The sequence below is a fragment of the Grampus griseus genome (assembly GCF_964374135.1).
Source record: "Grampus griseus genome assembly, chromosome: 19".
Lineage (NCBI taxonomy): Eukaryota > Metazoa > Chordata > Mammalia > Artiodactyla > Delphinidae > Grampus > Grampus griseus.
This window is the reverse complement of record NC_139013.1, coordinates 54,751,382-54,776,602: the sequence shown is the minus strand read 5'-3', so window position 1 is coordinate 54,776,602 and position 25,221 is coordinate 54,751,382. Positions and strand designations below refer to the sequence as shown.

Sequence of the window (25,221 nt, the reverse complement as noted above, 5' to 3'; positions counted from 1 at the left end):
GTCATGATTTAAGCTTTTCTTTTTTTTTTTAAAGATACTCTTTTGGGGGGAGGGATAAATTAGGAGGTTGGGATTAACATACACACTACTATATATAAAATAGATAACCAACGAGGACCTACTGTATAGCACAAGGAACTACACTCAATATTTTGTAATAACCTATAAGGGCAAAGAATCTGAAAAAGAATAGATACATACGTATATCTATGTATAACTGAAATCACTGTGCTGTACACCTGAAACTAACACGATATTGTAAATCAACTATACTTCAATTAAAAAAAAAGATACTCTTAATTTGCTCATAGCAAGTATATCTTAAGCATAGCAGGCACTTGTAGTCTTGATGTTCTCCAAACACAATCATCCTTTCTTTCAGCCTATGCAAAAAGAATTGACCACGGATTGGAGGCCTACCCCACTTTTCTTCCACGTGGGAATAAACAGACCAGGAGATAGGAGGCTCAATGAGGGTTGACTGAATGCATAGTCCCATTGTGAGTGCAGAGGTACAGTAACAAAATTTTAAGCTTTCAAAGTTCAAATTTTGATGATTAATGCACCCCTTACTTCCAAAAGCTTGGCTGGATAAGCGTTCCTGGGAGTAAGAACGGTAAATTGTGAAAAGGTGGCTTGCAGGCAGTGGGAGTCTGATAGATCCCGCAGCTGCAATGACTGTTTCTAATCAATCTTACAAGTTAGTGGGTACTTAAAGAGTTTAATAACAAACACTGAGCGCCTACTTCCCAGCCCTGCGGAAATTGTCCCAAATATTGTAGGAAATACCACTCCCACCCCCCCAAAAAACCCAACCACGTTTCCACCTTCAAAAACCTTAGGACTTAGCATCTGGAAGGAATCGCTGGGATGCCATGGTTTCCAGGTCGCTCAGAGGGGAACCAGAGGCTCAGCGAATCAGGAATCGCGCATCCAATGGCGCTTCCCCTACTCCCCACGTGCTTTCTGGCTCCGTCGTTCCCACTCGCGCTTCTCCATTAACCCGTGTTCCGTCCTCGCACGCCGTCCAGGTCACACCTAACGCTGGCTCAGGAGGGCCACCACGGGCTCAGTAAACCCGGGCAAGAACTCCTCCCCGAGTCAAAAAGCCTAGCCGCGCGGCTTGGACCTTGCGGTAGCACGTAGCCCTCATCCTTTCTCTTCCGGACCTCAGTTTGAATGGGTCCCTTTATTTTAGCGAGGGGACCTTGCGACTAAGAGTCGCCTTTCTCTGGGAAATGTCAGTCTTTAAGGTCCTCTGTCCCAAAGGGATCCCGGCCGCCGAGTCCCAGCAAACCACCTCAAACACCCTTCTCCGCTGCCGGGAGCGGCGCGACCGGAACTGCGCAAACGCGGCGCCGCTGACCACGCGAGGTTCACTTCCGGGGGTCGTGCCGCCAAGCTCTCCAGGTTGGGCTCCGTCTCTCGTGTCCGCTCGGAGGCCGCCTCCCTCCGACCGGCCCGGCAGGACCGAGCCGAGCCGCGGGGCCCCCTCCGGCTCGGCCATGAGTGCGGCCGCATGATGCGTCCCTGCCTCGGCCGCTGCAGTCGCCGCCGCCGCCGCCGCAGGCCGGGAGGAGCCGCAGCGCCGGGCGACCCCGCCCGGGCCTCGGGTGAGTGCGGTGGGCCGGGGCGGGCTGCTCGCGCCCGGGTCTCCCGGCCACTCCAGGCCCCCGTCCGCCAGCCCCGAGCCCCCTGCGCCCTTTCCTCCACCCCACCCCGCACCTGCGACCTTCCCGAGTTCCTCGGGGCACCTCTGTGCCAGCGCTTGACTTCTCTTCCAGGTGTCTCCTTGTCACTCCTTAGTGCACCTTTCGGGGTAGGGCCCGAATTGCAGCCCCAGCTTTCTGCCTGACCTTGGGTGCGACACTCAGGGCTCCGAGCCGCGGTTTTCTCCTTTAATAACTAATAACGGGGTTGTCGTTGGAGTTAGAAGAGTGGCAGTAAATCCTGTGTAAGCTGTAAGGAGTAGTTTATAGGCATGCGTTACAGTGGGCTTCCTCTCACGTCACCCATGGCTTCTCGAATGAATGCTCCAGTTCTTCCCTCCCTTGTAAGTTTTAATTTTCCTTTTTTATTCTTTGCCCACCTTCTTCCTTATCTTCCCTTCCCCTGCCAGGGCACCTGGGACAATCAGGTCAGCCTTCAGGGCAATGTTTGCATCTTTTCTTGCTGTCGCCAAGGCTCATCTCTCCTGAGGCGTCATTGCTGCTGAAACTAAGTCTCTTTTCGCTGTCGGATGGACACACTTTATTGGCTTATGGGTAACCAGTTTTTTTTTGGCGGGGGGGGCGGTTAAGAACTGTTGACGTAGCTGCTTTGTAGCTTCTTTTACTGACCAGGTGGTGTAAAGGGCTGTCCAAGCAATGCTACAGTGTTTAACGTTTGCAGTCTGCTTAGTGCTTGTACTTAATGCACATAGGTTTATCTGTTTTACTACTGCTGTCTCAAATGGTCTAGAAATCTGGGCCAATGTATATTTCTTCTTAGACTCTTCACCTTAAAGATGATGAATTTAATCTGTTGATACTTTCACAAATTTTATTTGCTTAAAGTCACCTTTTTAAAAGTCAGATTTAATCTTTTTGATTCTGTCTTAACAAGGTTTACTTATCTGAAGTCGCCTTTTTAGAAAGTCACCTTGGGGACTTCTCTGGTCGCTCAGTGGTTAAGAATCCACCTGCCAATGCAGGGGACACGGGTTCGAGCCCTGGTCTGGGAAGATCCCACATGCCACGGGGCAGCTAAGCCAGTGGGCCACAACTACTGAGCCTGCGCTCCAGAGCCCGCAAGCCACACCTACTGAGCCTGCGAGCCACAGCTACTGAAGCCCACACGCCTAGAGCCCATGCTCCGCAACAAGAGAAGTCACTGCAGTGAGAAGTCCGCGCCCCACAACGAAGTGTAGCCCCCGCTCGCTGCAACTAGAGAAAGCCCGCACAGTAAATTTGCTTCTTAGGAAGTCAGAATACTTTTTTTTTTTTAATATTTATTTATTTTGGCTGTGCTGGGTCTTAGTTACGGCATGCGGGATCTTCGTTGCAGCATGCAAACTTAGTTGCGGCATGCGAACTCTTAGTTGCGGCATGTGGGATCTAGTTCCCTGACCAGGGATCAAACCCAAGCCCCTTGCATTGGGGGCGCAGAGCCTTAGCCATTGGACCACCAGGGAAGCCCCAGAGTACTTGATTAAAGAGAGAGGCTCTTGGGATATTTGAAAAACGGAATGGAACAGACGTCTTAAATTGCACCTCTTGAAGATTCTGGTAAATAGAAGCGTCAAGTGACTGACATTATTTGGGTTGTGTGCTTTCAGGAGTGAGGCTGGTAGGTGGGCTTTTCAGTTGTGAGGTGGAGGAGCCTGAGACTATTTGATAGTAATTTCCTAAATAATTCATAAATCAACAACTGGAACTCTTTCTCTTTTTTTTTTTTTTTTTTTTTTGCGGTACGCGGGCCTCTCACTGTTGTGGCCTCTCCCGTTGTGGAGCACAGGCTCCGGACGCACAGGCTCAGCGGCCATGGCTCACGGGCCCAGCCGCTCCGCGGCATGTGGGATCTTCCCAGACCGGGGCATGAACCCGTGTCCCCTGCATCGGCAGTCGGACTCTCAACCACTGCGCCACCAGGGAAGCCCAACAACTGGAACTCTTTATGCACACATCTCACGTCAAAGCAAAGTGGGTAGAGATGTATACAGAAGTTTTCTTTTGTTATTTTTTATTATTATTTTTTTTTACCAATGATTCAGAGCCTGCCTCGATTACAAGGAGTGAATTGGGAATTTTCAGCCTTGCTAATCAATGCACTATGAAAGCAGAAATCCTCTTCTAGAAAGGACAAATATTAGCATGAATAGAATGACCATCTCAGCGACAGAGAGAAAGTACTGAAAGGAACTTTGTATAAGAGCAGCCTTGAGCCAGTCAAAAGTCTGGACACGCTTTTACATTCTTTCTGAAACTTACCTGCAAGGCTTGGACCCTTTGGTGACATAAATCACATAATCTTTGTTAATGTGAGGAAATGGAACGAGCAGTAAGTTCACATGTGAAGTTAATGCTTGGGATGAATTGAGAAGTAGTTTTCCTGATGATTCCAGAATTTCCCTGCTCCAATCCGTGCTGAGCAACTCTACAAGATAGTTTTCTTAAAGCAGCTTTTTGGGGGTATGTTTCTTTAAAGTAATTTTTTAATTACAGAGGTAATACATGCTTGTTTTGTTTAAAAAAAAAAAAAAAAAGAAGTTCGAACACTGGAGCAGAGCATAAAGTATAGAATCTAAACACTCACTCTTGCTCCCTTTTGTCCCCAAAGCCAGTTTCCAGGGTCAGGTTAGCAACTTGTGTGTGACCCTTCAGCTGAAGCACCTGAGAAGAGTTTGGGCCACCTGCAGAGTTGGTCAGCTACAAAGTTGAGAGGGAATAGTCCACACAAGAGCACCGTCACTTCTGACACCAGTTGCAAGTCTGGGGGTTCCCCAAGCCCCCCTCAGGTTGGATTACTAGCTAGCAGGCCTCACGGAACTCACTGAAAGCTGTTGTGCTCAGAGTTATGGCTTATTAAAGTCAGCCAGGTGAAGCGGCTCTCAGGACAGGATCTGGGGCTGCACCGAACACGGAGCTTCCATTGTCCTCTCCCCAAGGGGCTGGAACGTGGTGCGTAACTGGTGTCGACACGAGACACTGTGCGCTGGGTATTGCCAACCAGGGATGCTCACCTGAGCCTTGGTGTTTGCAGTCTTTATTGGGCTTCTGTGACATGGGCATAAATGATTGATTGATTGACCGCCCACAAGGTTGATCTCAGTTTCCAGGTCAACTGATACTGCGTGACCCAGAGCCCCACCCTAAATCATGTTGGTCTTTCTGGTGTGGCCAGTCCCCACCCTAAATCAGATGGTCAGCCGATGATAAAGCCCAGACCTTCATTTGAGCGTGGTTAAATTCTTTATTACACAGCATCCTTCCTTCATTCATGGTACCTTCCTTAAAAATATACTTTTTAAAAAGAGATGCAGACTCACAGCTATAGAACAAACCAGTGGTTACCAGTGGGGAGAGGGAAGGGGAGGGGCAAGAAGGGGGTGGGGGATTAAGAGGTACAAACCATCGTTAATAAGTACGCTCCAAGGGTATATTGTAAAGCTCAGGGGTACAGCCAGGTTTTAAATTTTTTTATTCATTTGCTTTGTTGCACCGGGTCTCAGTTGTGGCAGGCGGGCTCCTTAGTTGCAGCTCATTGGCTCTTCAGTTGCAGCATGTGGGCTCCTCAGTTGTGGCAGGCAGGCTCCTTAGTTGTGGCTCCAGGGCTCCTTAGTTGCAGCATAAATGGAATATAACCTTTAAAAATTGTGACTGCCATACACCTGAAACTTCTATATTGTAAATCAACTATACCTCACTTAAAATTATGTATATATGTGTATCTATATTATATATATACACACACACTTTTTTTTGCTTTACCATTGACAGAGGACTCTCCCTTATAGATCATAGAGCAGAGGCTGCTGGGAGAGTTCTGTCAACTTTGACTCCATTACAGCTGAGATAGCTCTGAATGCCCATCAGTCTTTTTCTTCCCCTTGCCTCTGAGGAGGAGAAAACGCCTCCTTTCCAGTTTAACGTGTGTCTGTACTTTGGTCTGCCTGTTAGGGGACGGCATTTAGTCACTTACTCTCACTTGCCTCTGATTTTTTTTCTCTTTCACTCACTTCTTTGCCTCTATCTACAGACGTATTCTTGTTTTGCTTACTAGTTCATTCTATTCTTGAAAAACCTCCAGTAGAATTTTAATAATTGTCTAATAAATCCAGACTCTTCATGGGGCCAAGATAATGCCTTATATTGGTACAGCACCTCACAGTTTTGAAAACACTTACCCTGCAGTGGTTTGTACATAGTGGGTGCGTGGTAAATAGGCAGAGAGCGAGAGTCTTCTAATTGGAGGAAACAGTGGGAGCAGAAGCACAGAGGTGTGAACAGGCCCGGCAGGGGAAGCAGGATGAACGCTGCGTGGAAGAGCCTGGAAGGGCAGGGGAGCCAGATTCAGTGGCGCCTTGAATGCCATGGTCCCAAGGTTTGGCACCTCTGTTGGTTAGGGTTCTACAGAGGTACAGCCAGAGGTGAGGGTGCCTAAGCTTGGGTTGTGAGAAAGGTGGGAAGGGAAGGGTCAGAGCTGTAAGCAGGAAGCGTGGGCAGCATGTAGGAATGAGGGAAGAAGAGGCCTTGTGTCCAGAGGTTAAAAGGTGCTTAGTAGTGCTTCCCTGGTGGCGCAGTGGTTGAGAATCTGCCTGCTAATGCAGGGGACGCGGGTTCGAGCCCTGGTCTGGGAGGATCCCACATGCCGCAGAGCAACTGGGCCCGTGCACCACAACTACTGAGCCTGCGCGTCTGGAGCCTGTGCTCCGCAACAGGAGAGGCCACGACAGTGAGAGGCCCGCGCACCGCGATGAAGAGTGGCCCCCGCTTGCCGCAACTGGAGAAAGCGCTCGCACTGAAACGAAGACCCAACACAGCCAAAAATAAAAATAAATAAATTAAAAGAAGGCTCAACATTAAAAAAAAAAAAAGGTGCTTAGTAAATACTGGCTGTGTGAGGAGTGTTATCAGTAAATGGAAGGAGAGGCCAGCTCTGTGTTAAGCTGGTGGTTTGGGTCATTCTGGGACAGGGCGCAGTGCGTTTGCAGACCTAGTAATAAGCAGGGGCAGGCAGGATAGAGAAGCTTCCAGTTTCTCTTGAGACAGGCTCTTACAGTATTTCTGGTCGGGACGTTTTGAATTCTTAGCGGTCCGTATTTCCCAGATTCAGTGTCCACGTTACAGAACATGTTTTCTGAAACCAAGCGCTCAGGGAGATGGCGTGTTTTCATGGAAGAGCATGGGCTTTGGAGTCGGAACAGCCCCGACTCCACACTTTGCTGGCCGTGAGCTTGGGCAGGGTACTGCAGCTCGAAGGCGCAATTTCCTCATCCCTTAGCGAGCACCTCGTTTTTAGGGTAGCGGCAGGGTTCACCGTCGTGATGTATACAAAGGTCCTGACCCATGGCAGATGTTCAGTAACTGGCCTGTCCTTTCACATTCCAGTATCTTACATTGTCGTTAACTTGCATCTGAGAGCTAGGTTCACTGTGAGCGGGTCAGATGGGCCTCGTGTTGCAGGTTTGGGCAAGTCTGATGTTACAAAAGTTCATTTCCTATTAAACAAAGAAACCCCATTTAGGAAGATAAGGAAAGAGGCGGGGATTCACCAGCTTGGTTCAGGCTCAGCTTTTCCCTGGGACGGGACACTTGAAGCGTTTGGTGACTCTGGGGGTCTTTTTGTCTCTGGCTTTGGAATTCTTGAGGGTTTAGTTACCATGTTGGGATTAAAAATAGCTCCTCCATTTGACTTTCAGGCTGTGGCTCTGGTATGGGGATAAAGGTGGAAGCTTTGGCATTTGTGTACACGTGCCTTTGAGGCTGCCTCGTGCAGCCTGTGTGCTCCCAGTGACACACCCAGAAAAAGCCCTGCCAGCGTGGGTCTCTCTCCTTCCTCCCCTTCTCCCTCTCCCCCCTTAACCCGTCCACGTTTCTCCCCCTTCAGCTCCCCGGACCGTCTGACCCCATCCCATCCCACCCCACCCCAGGCCTCCCACTTTGACCCTCTTTCTTACTCCTTTCCGGTTCCTTTGAGGTTTGTTTTTGCTTTTCCTTCTCTCACTGAACAAGGGTTTGCGGAGTTCGGGGTGTGCTGGGGATATTACGAGAACATTCTGTTGCGGTGATGACAGAGGAACGAGACAGCCCGGGTGGGAGGGGAGGTAAGAGGTGTGGTCCGCAGGCTCCGGGCCAGGTAGGGCTGTGTAGCCACAGGGTGGCCTTTGGGTTTTATTCTAACCAGAGGCAGCAATTGGCTGGTTTTAATAGGTAAGGGAGTGGCAGGACCCGACTTACATCTGTAAAAGCTGGGCCTGGGTGCTGATCGGGGAGTGGGTTATGGGCGCACAGAGGCAGTGAGTGTGGAAACGGAGCGCTGGTTTGTGCTGCCCGGGCGGGGCAGCCTTGATCTGGGTCGGTGTTGGAGGTCCAGCCCACAGGACCTGCTGATGGGTTAGGTGTGGGGAGGTTGGGAAAAGAGTGGAATGAAGGGTGTGTCCTGGCTTTTGACCTTGGTACCATTTATGGAGACGAGAAGGTAGGCTCAGGAGGTTTTGGTGGGTGGAGGGGTTTCTGCTTTGACCCTGCCGTGGAGTTGCTGAGTGACGGACTGGAGACGCCCAGTAACGCACTACGCTTGGCAGCTTCCCAGGGGCATCTTTTCTGACTACATGGGCCTGAGATCCTGGGAGATTATTCAGAGAGCATGTAGCTGAAGAGGACAACCCAGGACCCAGCCCAGGCACCGCCACAGTTCCACGTCTGTGGAGGAGAAGGACCTGGCAGGAGGCTGAAGAGTGGCTGCTGGGATGGGGAAAAGCCCAGTGTCGTCCCCTCCCCACCCCCGTGAGGTTGGCTTTCCTTTCCCAGAGCCTTGGCTCCTTGTGTGTTTCTCAGTTTGCCCTGTTTTGTTGCAGTTTCAAAGACCTTTCTGGAAAGGTTACATAAGTTTACTGTTCACAGTGTGGACAGTGTGCCAGCACATTATTGAGACCTGGCTTTTGTTCACTTAATATTCCATTGGTTTTTTCCCTTAAAGGTTAATATTCTGTTCTTCAGATTCAGTAACTTGAGAAGAAGATACTGGTTCGTATGGCATACATTACTGGTCTGCTTTGAAAGCACAGACTAAACCTTTTATGACTGCAGATTGATGGAAAGAACATACAAGAACATAACTGCAGTGGCACTGAATGCACTGGAGCCAAGGCACTGGGGTAGGCTGTCTGAATGCTCCATTCTTTTTTTTTTTTTGGCGGTACTTGGGCCTCTAACTGTTGTGGCCTCTCCCTTTGCGGAGCACAGGCTCCGGACGCGCAGGCTCAGCGGCCATGGCTCACGGGCCCAGCCGCTCTGCGGCACGTGGGATCTTCCCAGACCGGGGCACGAACCCGTGTCCCCTGCATCGGCAGGCGGACTCTCAGCCACTGCGCCACCAGGGAAGCCCAAGAAACTTTTTTTTTTTTTAATTAAAAAAAAATTTTTTTTTCTCCTCTGAGTTCTTAAAATTGCACCTTGCAGGCTTATTTTTTTGGTCATACTTATGTATCTTACATCATACTAAGTTGAGAGAATATCAAGAAATTGAAAGAATGAAATTTAGACTAAATGATGGAAAATGTACCATTGAAGAGGATAAATCACACACACACACACACACACACGCACGCACGCACGCACGCACACCCCTGCCGCGACCTGACTCCCTTGCACATCCTGCAGGCCTCAGGACCTCCAGTCCCTCGCAGTTTCCTGTCACCTGGCTTCGCACGCTGCTCCCCTTCGTCCTGCCCTCCATGGCGAACCCCCAGCCCCCTGCAGGGCTGTGGGTCCAGGCTGCGCTTGTGCATGAAAGGCCTGGCTGTTGTGGCGTTTATTGGCAACCGCGGTTCCAGCGCTGTCTGGCCCACGGTGCTGAGTTTCAGCTCTCTCTTGCCACCTCCCCTACCCGCCTTCCTTTTTCCAGTCTCAGTCGCCGTCCTCAGCTTTTCTCCACTTCCAGCGCCCACAGCCCACCTCCTGCCGCTCAGAACGGCGTGTGGGGTGGGATCTGCTTTAGCTCCGCGTTGTCCATCTTCTCCGTACCCTCTACCCCACCCTCCCCCGCCTAGGGAAGAAGGGTCCCTCTGCTCTGTCAGCCCCTGCGTCTGCAGACTGGGACCCTTATTCTTTAAAAACAGAAAAAATGAGCCTGTGTTGCTTTTGTAGTTGCAGGAAAAGCTCAAATAACCATAAAATGAGAAAGAAAAAAGCAACCATGCCAGGACCTCTTGGTTTATAGTTTCTTAATCTGATTGTTTAGTTGGCTTAACTAGGCATTTCGTCCTCAGTCTCTCTTCGTTACATCTCTTTGGGGCTGTCCTAGGCTTTTTAAAAGTGTGGCCTGTTCAAACCGAGAAGCAGCATGGTGGGACTTGTGTGGAGGTCCCAGACTAACTGGGGGTCCGGGGTGGCTCATCTGTAAAATAGGGAGACCAAGTCCTTCTTTAGGTTCATCATAGCTTTTCTTTTTTTTTTAAATTTACTTATTTTCTTTTATTTATTTTTATTTTTGGCTACGTTGGGTCTTCATTGCTTTCATTGTGCACAGGCTTAGTCGCTCCACAGCATGTGGGATCTTCCTGGAGCAGGGCTCGAACCCATGTTCCCTGCATTGGCAGGCGGATTCTTAACCACTGCACCACCAGGGAAGCCCCTATGATTTCTTTCCTTCTACTAACTTTGGGTTTTGTTTGTTCTTTCTTTTCTAGTTGCTTTAGGTGTAAGTTTAAGTTGTTTGAGATTTTTCTTGTTTCCTGAGGTAAAACTGTATTGCTCTCACCTTCCCTCTTAGAACTGCTTTTGCTGTGTCCCACATGTTCTGGATCATCTTGTTTTTGTTGTCATTTATCTCTAGGTATTTTTGGAATTCCTCTCTGATATCGTCAGTGATCCATTGGTTGTCTAGTAACATATTGTTTAGCCTTCGTGTATTTGTGTTTTTTATTCCCAGAATTGACCGACCTACCTTCCTTCCTTCCTTCCTTCCTTCCTCCCTCCCTCCCTCCCTCCCTTTCTTTCTTTCTCTTTCTTTTTCTTTCTTTCTCTCTCTCTTTCTTTCTCTCTCTGTTTCTCTCTCTCTTTCTCTCTCTCTTTCTTCCTTCCTTCCTTCCTTCCTTCCTCCCTTTCTTTCTTTCTTTTTTCTTCCTTTCTTTCTTTTTATTGGGACTTCCCTGGTGGCGCAGCGGTTAAGAATCTGCCTGCCAATGCAGGGGACACAGGTTCAAGCCCTGGTCCGGGAAGATCCCACATGCCATGGAGCAGATAAGCCCGTGCACCACAACTACTGAGCCTGCACTCTAGAGCCCATGAGCCACAACTACTGGGCCCACGTGCCACAACTACTGAAGCCCACACACCTAGAGCCCGTGCTCCACAACAGAGAAGCCACTGCAGTGAGAAGCCCGTGCACTGCAATGAAGAGTAGCCCCCGCTCGCCGCAACTAGAGAAAGTCCAAGTGCAGCAACGAAGACCCGACACAGCCAAAAATAAACAAATAAATATTTATTTATTTATTTTTAAATATTTGATTATTTATTAGATTGCATCAGGTCCTTAGCTGTGGCATGCGGACTCTTAGTTGCAGCATGCATGTGGGATCTAGTTCCTGGACTAGGGATCGAACCTGGGTCTCCTGCTTTGGGAGCGCAGAGTCTTAACCACTGTGCCACCAGGGAGGTCCCCCGAATTGATTTCTAATCTCATAGCACTGTGGTCGGAAAGATGCTTGATATGATTTCAGTTTTCTTAAATTTACTGAGGCTTGATTTGTGGCCCAAGGTCTGATCTGTCCTGGAGAATGTTTCATGTGCACTTGAGAAGAAAGTGTATTTTGCTTCTTTTGTATGGAATGTTCTATAAATATCAATTAAGTCCATCTGGTTTCATGGTCATTTAAGGCCTGTGTTTCCTTATTGATTTTCTATCTGAATTATCTGTCCATTGATGTAAGTGGGGTGTTAAATTTCCCCACTATTATTGTGTTACTCTCGATTTCTCCTTTTATGGCTGTTAGCATTTGCCTTATATATCGAGATGCTCCTATGCTGGGTGCATATATATTTGCAATTGTTATATCTTCTTGGATTGATCCCTTGTTCATTATGTAGTGTCCTTTGTCTCTTGTAACCTTCTTTATTTTAAAGTCTATTTTGTCTGCTAAGAGTATTGCTACTCCAGCTTTCTTTTGATTTCCATTTGCATGGAATACGTTTTTCCATCGCCTCACTTGCAGTCTGCACATGACTCTGAGTCTGAAGTGGGTCTTTTGTAGACAGCATATATACGGGTCTTGTTTTTGTATCCATTACGAATCCCATTAAATTTTAGGTAATTATATGTATGTTCTTATTGCCATTTTGTTCATTATCTTGGCACGAAAGCACCTCGCCTACCGTCTCATTGTGACTTCTCTTTTGTCTTTGAATGTAAAATATCTTTTTTGGTAGGTTTCAGTCTTTTTTGTCGATGATTGTTCAGCAGTTCGTTGTGATGTTGCTGTTTTCGTGAGAGGTGGTGAGCTCGATCCTTCTACTCCGCCATCTTTTCCAGAATCGAGGGGCTGCTGTTAGTTTGGACGCTTGCTGTCTGTTTCCTCAGCACCTGCTGGCTTTTATTCCCTTGATACGGGGTGTGCAGGTGCAGCCGCCCTTGTGCGCTACTGGGAGGGCGGGGGCAGCACTTGGCGACTGCTCGCAGGTCTCGTAGCGGTGGCCTGTGCCTGCCTCTGGAGCGCACGATGGCGGCAGCGACTCGCGCCCGCCCCCAGAGCTCCTGTAGGCAGTGTCCTGTTGCCTGGGAGCGCTCGTAAGGAAAGAAGCTCTTATGGTGGTCCCTCCCCTCTCCTCGTGCACCCCTCAGTACGGCGCCTTGGCTCTCTGACAGGCCCCGGCTTCTTCCGAGCACACCCTCAGTTGCCACGGTCCAGCCTCTTCAGCTGTCTCCGTGCATCCCGCCCCGGGCCTCTCCCTGGGTCTGACCTCCGAAGCCTGAGCTTCAGCACTGACGGATGAGCGTCTGAGGCTGGGGAGCGCAGGGTGGCGGCGCCGACCTTCCTTGCAGGCTGCTCTCTGTGCTGCCCTCCGCGGACTGGTTCCTGTGCTCTCCTGCTAGGCTCCGACGCTCGCCGCCTGTCCAGGCTGATCTCCACAGCTCCCTGCCTGGGGCGCAGGCCCCGTCTACATTCCTTTCTTTTTCTTTTTCCTTTTGTTCTACCAGGTTAGCTGGAGGTTTTCTTGCCCTTCGGGAAGTCTGAGGTCTTGTGCCTGCGCTCAGGAGCTGTTCTGTGGGAGCCGTCCACGTGCAGATGTGCTTTCCACGTTCCTGTGGGAGGAGGTGAGCGCCTTGTCCTACTCCTCCGCCATCTTGGTCCCGTCCTCTTGTTTTATTTATTATTTTTTTTTTACTAATAAAGATATTTATTGGAACAGTATAAAGGGTTTTATATAAAATGAAAACAAGGTATCACATCAATTAAATACTTGGACAAAGCAATCATTTGTTACACAAATTAAAATTCGTTGCAGAAGCCACATTAATTCTATTTATTGGGAGCCAGTGAGGGTGAAGTCAGCTTACACAACAAATAGAATTCTGTCTTGTTGAGAGGTTCATCGTAGCTCTATTATTTTTTTAAATTAATTTATTTTTGGCTGCATTGGGTCTTCGTTGCTGCACACAGGCTTTCTCTAGTGGCAGAGAGCGGGGGCTGCTCTTTGTTGTGGTGCGCAGGCTTCTCACCGTGGTGGCTTCTCGTTGCGGAGCGCGGGTTCTAGAGTGCAGGCTCAGTAGTTGTGGCGCACGGGCATAGTTGCTCCGCGGCATGTGGGATCTTCCCGGACCGGGGCTCGAACCCGTGTCTCCTGCACTGGCAGGCAGATTCCCAACCACTGCGCCACCAGGGAAGACCCATTGTAGCTTTAAATGAGATAATACGTAAGAGGGGAAATTGAAAAATTGTTTTTTCCTTCCAGCTACGTATGTCCTTGACTTAACCACATTTAAACAAATTTGCTTCTTTAGTTTGCTCACCACCCAGTCTGCAAGCTTCTTGGCTCTTTACCGGAACTGCTGGGAGAAGGTCGCGGCCCCTTGGTGTGCTGTCTGCTCCAGCCAGCCTTCCTGCTCCCAGCCCCTGCTCGTCCCCTGCAGGCCCCGCTCCCCTGCTGGCCCTGCGTCTGTCAGCTCTGCTCTGGGGCATGGCCGCCGCCTCCCGGCTGCCCGTCTTCCTCCTTCCATCCTAATCTTAGTTTGTCACCAGTTATCTTTCTAAAACATTTGTCTGTTGACCGAAGTTCCAGTCTCCCTTTGCAGCAGAATGACGTACAGAATTTCAGGGCCCTGGCCTCCCCTTCCCTGCCTTCCCGCCCTCCCTCGCGCTGAGCCCAGGGCCCTGCAGCCGGCGGATTCCCCTTCCAGCCTCTGTGCCTCCCGCACTGTCCTCTCCTGTGCGATCTTGCCTGTCCTGTGGGCCCACTCCTGCTGTCGTCCTAACCGACACTTTTCTGGTTCCTCTGGACGGGATAAGCGATTGTCATCTCTCTCCGTCATCGCCCTCTGCCTGCCACTGGGGATAACACCGAGCACGTTGTTTACCAGGCTGGTCCCCGCCTCTCTCTCCCATGAGCCCTCGTGGGCTGAGGGCCTGTCCGAGGTTGAGCATCCTTGGGCCTCACATGGAGTCTGCAGCTTAGAGGCCCCGCCCCCACGTTTGAATTCAGCACATCTCACGGCCTGTGTTTGCCTCACACGCTGCTTCTGTGCCTGAAGCAGAGATGTGCTTATTCCTGTTTCTTATAGGTCAGCAGTGGGCGTATGAATAGTAAAACAGTGATGAGTTTAAGCAGTGTTTAACGTACACGTGAATACCAGACTCTAGGGTAGACATTTCCTTTTATTGCAACAGTGAAAGTCATTGGCTCTTCATTCTTTTTTGTAGCAACTGATCACTAAAGTATATTGATGTCTTTTGTTTACTTGTCTTCAGTTTGTTTATGAGAAATGCATCTTCTGTTTATAGACACGGGGAAAAAAGTGAGGGGAAGAGTTTAAGACACTTGCCCGAAGATACTGTTAAAAGTAAACTGTGACAGGGTCTGGCTCGGAAGGCAGCGTCTGTAGGGCGAGACCGGGTTCAGCAGCGCTTAGAACCTGGCTGTTACCACACCCTTTTACACCTGCACGTGTACCTGTGCTGGTTATTCTTTCTCCTGTTCATTTTTTAACTGAGGCATAGTTAACGTACAGTGAAATGCACAATTTTAAGTGTATAATTTTAACAGCTCATTGAATTTGGTTTGACAGTGCGTGTGCCTGTGTCGCCTGCTGCCCTTTCCGTCAACTCAGAAAGTTACCTTGGACTCTCCGTCATTCCCTCTTGTGCTCCAACCCCGTTCTGATTTCTTTCAAAATAAATTAGCTTCGCCTGGTTCAGAGTGCCGTGCAGATGGACTCCTACTGTACATACTGTGTTTTTCACTTGGCGTGGTTTTTTGAGATGCACCCACACGGTGGCCTGTATCCGTCCGCAGTCCCCCTTGTATGAATATACTGTGGTTTGTTGATTCATCTCCTGGCGAGGGGTGTTTGGGTTGTTCTGCTTTGGTGACTTAATGACTGCAGCAGCTGTGAACAGTTCTGTACACGTTTTGTGTTCACATTCACCTTGAGGTAAATACCTAGAAGTGGAATTGCCGAGGCACAGGGAGGGTGTTGGTTTAACTCTGAGAAAGTACCAGGCCGCTTTCCGACGTGGTTGCCATTTTGGTTATTTTTAAAAATTTATAAAAGTAACGGGGTTTGGTCTCATTGTAGAGATTCTGCTGTAGACCTGAGGACTGCGATGGGCAGTCCTGGGTTTTGCAATGCCGGTTTTCTTTTAAAACAGTGCTAACATAAGCTCATTTGAAGACACTCAAAATGAATGTGAATGCAAAGTTGAAAGCATCACTAGGCATGATCAGGCGTTACTGGTTCAGCACGTTACCTGGCGTTTAAAGCTGTTGGCTACTGCATAGGTATTTGAATAGAGTTACCATGTATACATATATATAAATGCCATATTTTACAAGTCACCTCCGTTAGTTTAAGCAGCTTGTGGTTCACGGCCACATTTGTTACTGAGAAGTTCAGAGGGGACTCAGAGCCACAGATAGGCTAGGGAACCTTTGGTGTGCAGGGTGGCGGTGACGGGTGCGGGGAGGCTGTCCACGTCCTTGTGGAGGGAGGACGGGTCCTGAGGAGACTTGTAGGGTCGGGTGGGCAGGGGAGCCTGACAGCAGAGCCGGGCCCGGCGGAGGGGCACTCCCGGTCAGGAAGCAGCGAGCAGCCTCCAGTTACTGGGAGGAGACCAGGGGAGCTTACCCTGCCCACCCCTCGACCCCCGAGTCCCCTCACCCTCTTCCACGCCAGCCCCCTGGTGTCCTAGTCAGGGGTCTTGGTTTCAGAAAACAGACACCAACTGAGGGTTTGCTGAGAGAAAAATGTTACGTTGGAAGGATATCAGATGCAAAGAGAGTGGACAGGCTGCGAGGCACACGGGGCCGCCGGCCTGGGTGGCAGTGGAGCTGTGCAGAGGAAGGACGTCTTGTTCGGGGTGCCTTTGCCAGACCTGTTGTTTGGAAGATGGACCTCCTGGATTGGTCCTCTGATTTCATTTCATTTTCTCTCCTAAGGTCTTTGTCTTTGTCTTGTTTTTGTTTTTTGCTGATTTACTGTAGCTGATTTACAATGTTGTGTTAGTTTTAGGTGTACAGCAGACTGATTCAGTTTTATATATATGTATATCTAATCTTTTCCAGATTCTTTCCCAGTATAGGTTATCATAAGGTACCGAATACAGTTCCCTGTGCTATACAGGAGGTCCTTGTTGGTTAATCTATTTTCTGTATAGTGTGTATATGTTAATCCCAAACTCCAAGTTTATCCTTCCCCCCTTCCCCTTTGTTGTTTAGTTCTCCTTTCTGGGAAATTTCCCCATTCTCTCTTCCAGTCCTGTTTGTAAGATTAAAAACTTCTACCATCATATTTTTGTTTTTCAGTAGCTAGGCAGTTCTCAGAACGCTCCCCTTTGTCTCACAAATGCAGCCTCTTATTCCTCGTAAGTCTTCTTCTCTGTGCATCATGCCTGCTCTAAATCCCGGTTTCTCTCTTTTCTCTCTGGGGCTCTTCCATGAGACCTGTCTGAGCTTTTCTCCAGAACATCTGTTGGCTCTTGGTTCACATTTAAGGATGAGATGTACCAGGAGCGTGTGCTTGGAGCGTCTGCGTCCATGGTCCTTTGTCCTCTGTGGCCCTGGTCTTAGGGAAACCTGGCAGCAATCTGACCTCTTTGGGAGGGGGACACGCCGCCTCTTGGTGTCTTCCAGCCTCTTTTCTTGGGCCAGATGAGTGCTTCTAGGGAGGCTACGTCTGCTTGCCCACCCAGTGGGGGACGCTGCCAGGCTGGGACGCCCCTCACTCATTCCACCCGCTCCTTGGTGCACCGTGCCCCCTCCCCTGGGGCACCCTCCCCCAGCGGGGCCTGGTGCACCTCTCACCTCTTTCTCTCTCGTCTTTTCTGTAATTCCTCTGCTGTGGCTGGTGAACGGTGAACACTTGCTGCCTGTTGAAATACAGGTTGACCAGATTTGGTCTGGATTATCCCTGGGGCTCTTTCTCAGGGATTTTGGCTTAGAGATTTGTATTTAAGACCAGGGCTAAAGTAACAAGAGTGTAAAATGGACAGGTTTAGAATAAATTACTTAATTTTCAGGATTGTCAAGCAGTTTACTAGTAACGAAAACCTAGAGGAGTCATGATTTCATAGTTAAAGATGGTTCTGAGCAACGGAACTTCAGGTGTGAAGCGTCACATCGGTTACATGTGCTCCCAAAGTTGATCATATGCACTGAGAAATAGTATATGCGCCTTGGTCATAAAATAAGTAACTTTTCTAATCAGATTTTCTTATCTTTCAGATCCTACCACATAGGACAGTATGCACCTTAAGATCCTGAAGAAAAGACACAAAACGTTCAAGTAATGTCTAAAAATAATTTGTGAGGTAAGTGATTGCTTATTTAGGTCTCTAATCACTGTTTCCTCTCTAACGGCTGACACTAACTTGCACACCTTTGAAAAGGCAAATACGGGCAGTTCAGATGGTTAATGGTGACAAGTAGATCTTTTTCTTCACGTATTGTCTTTGGGTTTGCTTACCACCTACGCTAAAAGGAGAGTGTGTCCCTGGAGGAAGATTCCATGAAGAGAATTGATCAGTTACTAGCAGGTATTACAAGATGAGGGGAGTTCTCAAATGTAAACCACTGGAAGGGTTTTGCTCGAGTGGTTGTCCCTTCAATAATGGGGGTCTGCAATGTTGCTCTTAGCGTTCTGGGAAACGGGGCTTGATTTAACACGACGATAAACAGCTCAGGTTCGGAGTGTAGACAGTATCCCATTAAACTGGACATTAAAGTAGAAAAACCGTCGGTCAGTGCACAGTGCTTTCAGGTCTTTTTCAGACGTGATCACGCAGAGTATTCAGTCACCAGTGACGGGTATCAGCACAAAGTGAGGCTGTGCCCTTGCCCTGGCTTCGCATCGCCAGTTGCCGTGCCATTTGCTCTTGTGTTCCCAGCATTTTTAGATTAGTTGAGTGTAAAGGAATTGTTTCTTCATTTCCTCCCCTCCCTTCCTGTTGCATTAATGAAGTGTAAGTGCTGTGACTCAGCGGAAGGCGCCTGCTCTTGATGACAGATAACCGGATGTGTTCAGCCTAACCTCGCCGTGTTCACCGATTGCTTTCTTGCAAATGAAGTGACTTTTGGGCATCAGATTGTTCTCCCTTTGCCTTCTAGTGGATTTTACAAATTCAGCTCTGAAGCACACAGGCGTGATGCCTCAGTATCCTAAAGTGCTTCTGGGAATGTCCCTTCCCGCCCACTGGGTTGGTATGTGTGCAGTCACCCTTCCTCACAAATACAGCTGCCATCTGCCCCTCTGGGGGAGGCCTGCGGCTGCTGTCACCAGTGCCTCAGCCGGGAAGGTTAATCGGGACTGGGTCAGGCGTCCAGAAGACTCAGGTTCTGATTTCTAGGCAGAACTCGGGCTGCACGAGTGTGCTCTGACAAAAAGCTGGCCTGTCTCTGGACACGTGGCCCCTGCGACTGCTCGCTGCCCAGCAGGCGGGCACCCATTGCTCCTAGAAAGCGTCTTACCTGAGGAGTAGCCATAGAGCAGAGGGATTCTGGTCAGGGGAGTTTTTCAGCTAAGGCTTTGATGAACATTTATGATTCACTAAAAAACTTCCGTGGCCATCACTAGGCCTCTCTCTGGATCTGAGACGGGGACCAATTCACGTTGTTGCGTCTGCCTGGAAACAGATGCGCGCTTGCCGTGAGCCCAGGGGCGTGCGGGCACCCGACGGGGAGCCCGGAGAGAAGAGCCAGGCCTTTCCCACGAGGGCTGGCAGCCAGCCCAGGGCTGAGACACGGACGCCCTCTCAGGGTAGGGAGTGCTGAGCGCACTGCCCGTGGAGCTGCCGAGCCGGTCCTCCTCCCAGAGAGTCTCAGCCCCCTGGCGGCATCAGGCTTTACAGTGGTGTAGACAGGACCGCGCTCCAGCACCCTCTCCAGATAGCCGTGTCTGCTGTTCAGAGTCCCTTTGCAGAGTGCTCTTCAGAGGCACGAGGACTGCCTCTGCAGGATGACTTGCTTGGCAGAGAGAAGCCTCGGGCGCTGCAGGGCGGGTGGCCTCTGCGGCAGAGGCCTTAGCAGGAAGGCAGCCGTCGGGTCCAGTGTGTGCTGGCTGAAGAACGGCTGGTTCGGGGCTGCCCAAATTCTTATCTTCAGTTTTTTCACTTCAGTAATTTTAAAGCTCTTGTTGTCTGATCTAAGAGCAGGCTGCGGGGAACAGTTTCCTTGCTGTCTTGTACTAGTCAGTATCTTTGTATCGAGAGGGAAACCTGCAAAATATTTGCAGAAGGAACTCTCACCAGCAGATTCACTCATTCAGTAATGTTTTCATCGTTCCCGTGCTCCAGTTACAGTTAAGGAAGGAAGTAATGCCAGGATTCCGAGCGGATGCTGTGCGTCAGCTGTAGCAGACCCGGCCCCAAGAGCACTCTCATCCCTCCTCCCCCGCCACGCTGGGGAGGCCACAGTCGCTTGCTCTGTGCTTGTTTGAAAGAAGCCGAGCCTGAGTGGAGAAAGCCCTTGGGTCGTTTGATAAAGTGCTATCAGTGTTTTTCTATCCCCTGCACGAACAACAGGGCCACATGAACTGACTCTGTTTCCCTTTCTTTATTTATCATGAGTATTTCTACTCATATCAGACACTGATGACAGGAGGTTATAGGTTTAAAGAAGCAGCAAATGTTTGCTAGGAAAAGTGTAAGTTTTCCTTTAGTTTCTGACCCTGTGTGTTCTCGGGTATTAGGAAATATGGGAGAGTTGTCGAAAGAACAGATAAGTGAAGGAAACTGTTAAAAGACTGAAAGAGGAAGGGCGTTCTAGAAACAGCACAGAGTTAAAGAAGACTGCCTCAAAAACATGGTCGTACGTTGTCACAGTTCAAACGAGGGAGAAGTGAGAGTGAAGAACTCAGTGAAACAGGGAAGAGTCAGGCGAGAACTGGGCTCTGTGGTCGTGGGCCGGGGTGGAAACGAGCAGTGAAAGAGCCCCTTGTCTGTCAGCCTCTCATCAGCTGCTGGCATGTGTGCGCTGCGGGCCCTCGGGCCTTGGCACCGTGGATGGGGCCGTGGTACCCCAGGCCTCGTCTTGCCCAGGCTTGGAGCCTGGGTGCCAAGGGTGTCTAGCTCCTGCCCTGCGTCGTCCTTGTGCAGTGTGGCTGGGGCCAGCCGCAGGTGACCGTGTGTCCCCGGGAGCCTCACCAGTTGTGTCCCATGCCCCTCCAGGGAAACCATGCCGTCATCAGGACACCGGCTCCGGGATGTCGAACACCATCCTCTCCTGACCGAAAATGACAACTACGACTCTTCCTCCTCCTCTTCATCCGAGGCCGACGTGGCAGACAGGGTCTGGTTCATCCGCGACGGCTGTGGCATGATCTGTGCTGTCGTGACGTGGCTACTGGTCGTGTACGCGGACTTCGTGGTGACGTTTGTCATGCTGCTGCCTTCCAAAGACTTCTGGTACTCCGTGGTCAATGGAGTCGTTTTTAACTGCCTGGCGGTGCTTGCCCTGTCCTCTCACTTGAGGACCATGCTCACCGACCCCGTGAGTACCTGCCCTCTCGCTGGGGTTTTCGGCCGGGTCTGGGTTGGGGAGGCACCAGCGGCACCGGGCGGAGGGCCTCATGCTCCCGCAGCCTCGGGGTTCACGAGTTCCTGGATACAGGCTGGTGGCGTTGTTTGTGGCTTCGCTGGAGAGAACCCAGCGCCCAGAGAGAGGTGATGTCATGGTATATTCATGGAAAACATTACACTGAGCTGTTTATTCAGATGAAGAAAGTGTACTGAATAATGCCTGAAATCCTATTTTATTTTTTAATGTTTATTTATTTACTTGGCTGTGCTGGGTCTTAGTCGCTGCGCGTGGGATCTTTATTGCTGCTTGCGGGATCTTCGTTGCGGCCTGCGGGATCTTTTTAGTTGCGACATGCGGGATCTTTAGTTGTGGCATATGGGATCTAGCTCCTGGACCACGGGTCAAACCCACGCCCCCCGCACTTGGAGCACGGAGCCTTAGCCACTGGACCGCCAGGGAAGTCCCCCCTTCTAGTTTAAATACTTTGTTTCTCTGAAGTATGGACTGAAAGCTGAGCGATGTGGCATCTAGGTTTCACCACTTTACGAATCACACGCAACTAATTTAACTTCTTTGGGCTGCAGGTTAGCTATTATCTTTTAAGTTCGCTGTAGGAAGAGCTGGTAGTGTCAGCCATCTTCCTGCATGTTGAAAACGGGGCTGGGTCCATCGTTTGAAGGCGTTTCGGCGAGGAGGCCACCACGTCGGTGCCCAGGTGCCAGGCTGCGGTGTGCCCGGTGGGGCCGGGGGAGGGAGGGCTACCCGGCTGGGCCCCTCTCATCACAGTGCTTGTGTCTTCTGACCAGTGTAGGCGTCCTTCCCCCCGTGGTCCCGCTCCTGCTACAGCCCCTCTCCCGCGGGAAGAGGCCTCACAGCTCTTCAGGAAGCCCCGAGAGCCGGGGGTCGGGTAGCAGGTGTGTGTAGGGCGCTGCCTCTGCTCCCGCCGGGCGTGTTCGCTTCACTTGTTTCGCTGCCAAGAAGCTGGATGGAAGCGCTGAGGGCTGGAGTGTGAGGTGGGGGAGGGTGTGAGTCCTGGATGCAAGCATTTTTTAATTGAAATTTAATTCACATTCCGCAAAATTCACCCTTTTGTTCGATAATTTTCATGTATTCACATCACCGCAGTCATTTTAGACATTTTCATCACCCGAAAAAGAAACCCTGCAGCCCTTAGCTGTCACCGCCCCGCCCCCCCCAGGTCCCCCAGCGCCAGGCAACTGCTGATGTACTTTCTGTCTCTGGACTGGCCTGTTCTGGACAGATCACATAGATGGAATCACACAGGGACACATGGCCTTGACGTCTGGCTTCCTTCGCGGCGCGAGGTTCCTAGGGCTCACCCACACCGCGCACTGTCAGGGCTTCGTTCCTCTTCACGGCTGAAGACTGTTCCACTGTGGGGTTGGGCCACGTTTTGTTTACAGCCATCGTCAGTTGGTGGCCATCGGGGTCCTTCGCACTTTCTGGCTGTTATGGACAGTTCTGCCGTGAACCCTTGTGGACCAGGTTTGTGTGGACCCATGTTTCGTTTCTCTTGGGTAGAGACCCAGGAGTGGAAGTACCGTGTCATATGTTCACGCTACGCTGAACTGCTGAGGGTGGTTTTTCGTGGCGGCTGCAGCGCGTTAGAGTCCCCCCAGCAGTGTACAGGTTCCTGCTTCTCCACCTCCTCAGGTGATGTTCATGTGTTTGATGAGAGCCATCCTGACGGCTGTGAGGTGGTACCCCATTGTGTTTTGATTTGCATTTCCCTGATGACTAAGGATGCTGGGCTTCTCGGCCGTTTGTAGGTCTTTGGAGGACGGTCCGTTCACGTCCTCCGTCTTGACATCTGGCTGTCACTGCTTCCGCCATGCCACACGTCAGGACTCCAGTGGCAAGTTACAGAAACCACCGGGAGTCGGTGTGAATAGAACCAAGGGCACCCCGCGGGGTGTCAGGAGCCCAGGGCAGGGGTGCGTCTGGCCGCGGGCAGGCATTGGGACTGGGGTGGGGAAGCTCTCGGGAAGGAGGCAGGGGAGAGGCCGACTGAGCCCCCAGGCACCCCTGTCCTTCCTGGCATCTGGCCCTCTGCCGCCTAGTGAAGACGGTGGCCCCTCACACCAGAGGGAATTGGGAGCGCTGGGTTCCAGACGCACCGTGTGGGGGAGACTGCGTGGCCGGCGGGGTCGGGTGTCTGCTCCGTCCTCTCCTCGGGGCGGCTGCTTTCTCCTCTCTGAGGATCACCTTCAACACGGGGTCCAGTCTGGGCTGAACGAGAGCCGTCACGCAACCCGGGTGAGGCCAGTTCTCTGCCGGACGTCCTTTTACTAAGCCATTAGGAACAGTCAGTCTTTGCTAGGATTGGCTCTGGCCTGGGTTGTTTCTTGAGAAGTTATTGGTACTTTGAGGGGGGAGCAGAAAGGAAGTTGGGGTCTCTGACATGTGATGGACCAGGGAGCTGATCGATCCCAAGGCAGCAAGCTCACCTCTGGAGGCGAGTCTCAGTGTCAGAAGCATGAGACTGTGCAAGGCCACCCGCTGCCCCGCGCCCAGAGCCTGCTCTCCTCTGTCCCCAGCCTTGTTCTACAAGCATCAGCCTTAGCAGCAGATGTGTGCCGAGGGCCCACTAAGGCGCCTTTGTTCCGGGCGCCCTGGGACGCCTTTGGGCGTTCATTAACCCACCAGCACCTTGCGGAGGTGGGCGTACATCACATTAGAAGGTGAGACCCACAGCTGGCAAGAGGCAAAGCTGGGGTTTGAACAGTTATCCGTTGCCAAAGCCCTTGCTTTTTCGTTAACTTCTTACAGACATTTCATTATACACAGAAGTGGAGAGAAGAGGGTCATGAACCTTGCTTATCACCTCGTGGTCAATCTCGTGTCAGCGATATCCTCGCCTACTTCCTTTCCCTCCCCAGAATATTTGGAAGTACATCTCAGACATTATAAAACTTTATTTGTAAATAACTGTATCTTTAAAAAGGGCTCTTTTTTTTTTTTAATATAAATTTATTTTTTATTCTTGGCTGCGTTGCGTCTTCGTTGCTGCGCGCGAGCTTTCTCTAGTTGCGGCGAGCGGGGGCTACTCTTCGTTGCAGTGCACGGGCTTCTCATGGCGGTGGCTTCTCTTGTTGCAGAGCATGGGCTCTAGGTGCGCGGGCTTCAGTAGTTGTGGCACGTGGGCTCAGTAGCTGTGGCATGCGGGCTTTAGTAGCTGTGGCGCGCGGGCTCAGTTGCTCCGCGGCATGTGGGATCTTCCCGTCCAGGGCTCAACCCCTGCATCGGCAGGCGGATTCTTAACCACTGAGCCACCAGGGAAGTCCCAGAAGGGCTCTTCTTTATAAAAGCATGGCTACAACGTCAGTGGCTCATGTGGAGCGGTTGAAGAATTCCTTACTGTGTCCAGTGAGAGTCCACATCTCCTCAGTCGTCTCAGTCCTTTTATATTCTTTTGTTTGAATCAGGATCCAAATAAGATCTATCCTTTGTGACTGGTTGACGTGTCTCATTTTTCTCCTTCCGCTCTGGGGTTTTCAGCTTATATCCCTGTACGTGGTTTAACGTGCTCCTCGTCCCCTGTGCTGCCCATGGATTAGCAGGTAGACCTAGGGGAAGCGCCACACTCCTGTGCCCCTAGGTCAGGTCCTGGGGATCCAGGATGCGTGACAGGGAGGGAATCAGGGCGTCAAGATGGAAAGATATGGGGGGGAAATGTGCTTTGCAAATCATAACTTCCCTGGATATATGTATGCCGTGGTTGGGAGCACTCTTCCTAAGAGTGGGCACCTGGTTTCCTTCTCCAGGGCGGATCAGAGGTGGGTGGGTGCAGGTGTGAGACGTCGGGCGCCAGCAGCAGCAGCGAATGGAAAAGCTGTCAAGAGGACGCTGTGCCACAGGGGAGCCGTCTGGGCCGTGCTGGGGTAGGAGGCGTGGCTATGGCAGGGAGCACAGTCCTGGCGAGACACAGATGAAACACTCAAGATGCGTCTTAGAAAAAACATGCCCTGAAAATGGTTCGAAGGCGAACGCGAGCTTGAGGAACGTGCCTCACCTGTTCGGAAGGTTTCTTTGATGGAGCGAAGAGGGGCCCACTGGTGCCGAGGAAGCGGGCGCTCCTCTGGTGTGACCTGGTGAGACCCGGTGCTGAGCGGACCCGGGCCCGCCCTTCTGCTCTGCGTCTGGCCTGCGAGAGCACATCGGACTACGGAATCGAAGTGTAGATCGCCAGCCGCGGGGACCTGGGTGAGTCATCGAGAGGCACTGTGGGAGACGGGCTGCCTGCCTGCCCAGGGCTCTGAGCCGCAAGAAGGAC

At 50.8% G+C, this 25,221-nt stretch overlaps 1 protein-coding gene across 3 annotated transcripts in view; it reads left to right on the top strand.

Annotated features, from left to right (window-relative positions):
* Nucleotides 1–1,407: 1,407 nt before the first annotated feature.
* Nucleotides 1,408–25,221, top strand: part of ZDHHC7 (zDHHC palmitoyltransferase 7) — a 30,928-nt gene continuing 7,114 nt past the window's right edge. For 2 of the 3 annotated variants that reach the window (XR_014298216.1, XM_082677530.1), the window contains exons 1-4: nt 1,408–1,613; nt 12,898–13,014; nt 17,637–17,722; nt 20,576–20,897. Coding sequence is in view for 2 of the 3 variants with exons in the window: in XM_082677530.1 (XP_082533656.1) it covers nt 20,583–20,897 (315 nt within the window). In the remaining variant the exon portion in view is untranslated. Of the gene's footprint in view, nt 1,614–11,779; nt 13,015–17,636; nt 17,723–20,575; nt 20,898–25,221 lie in introns of those variants that run through there. The other variant, XM_082677531.1, reaches the window with a different exon arrangement.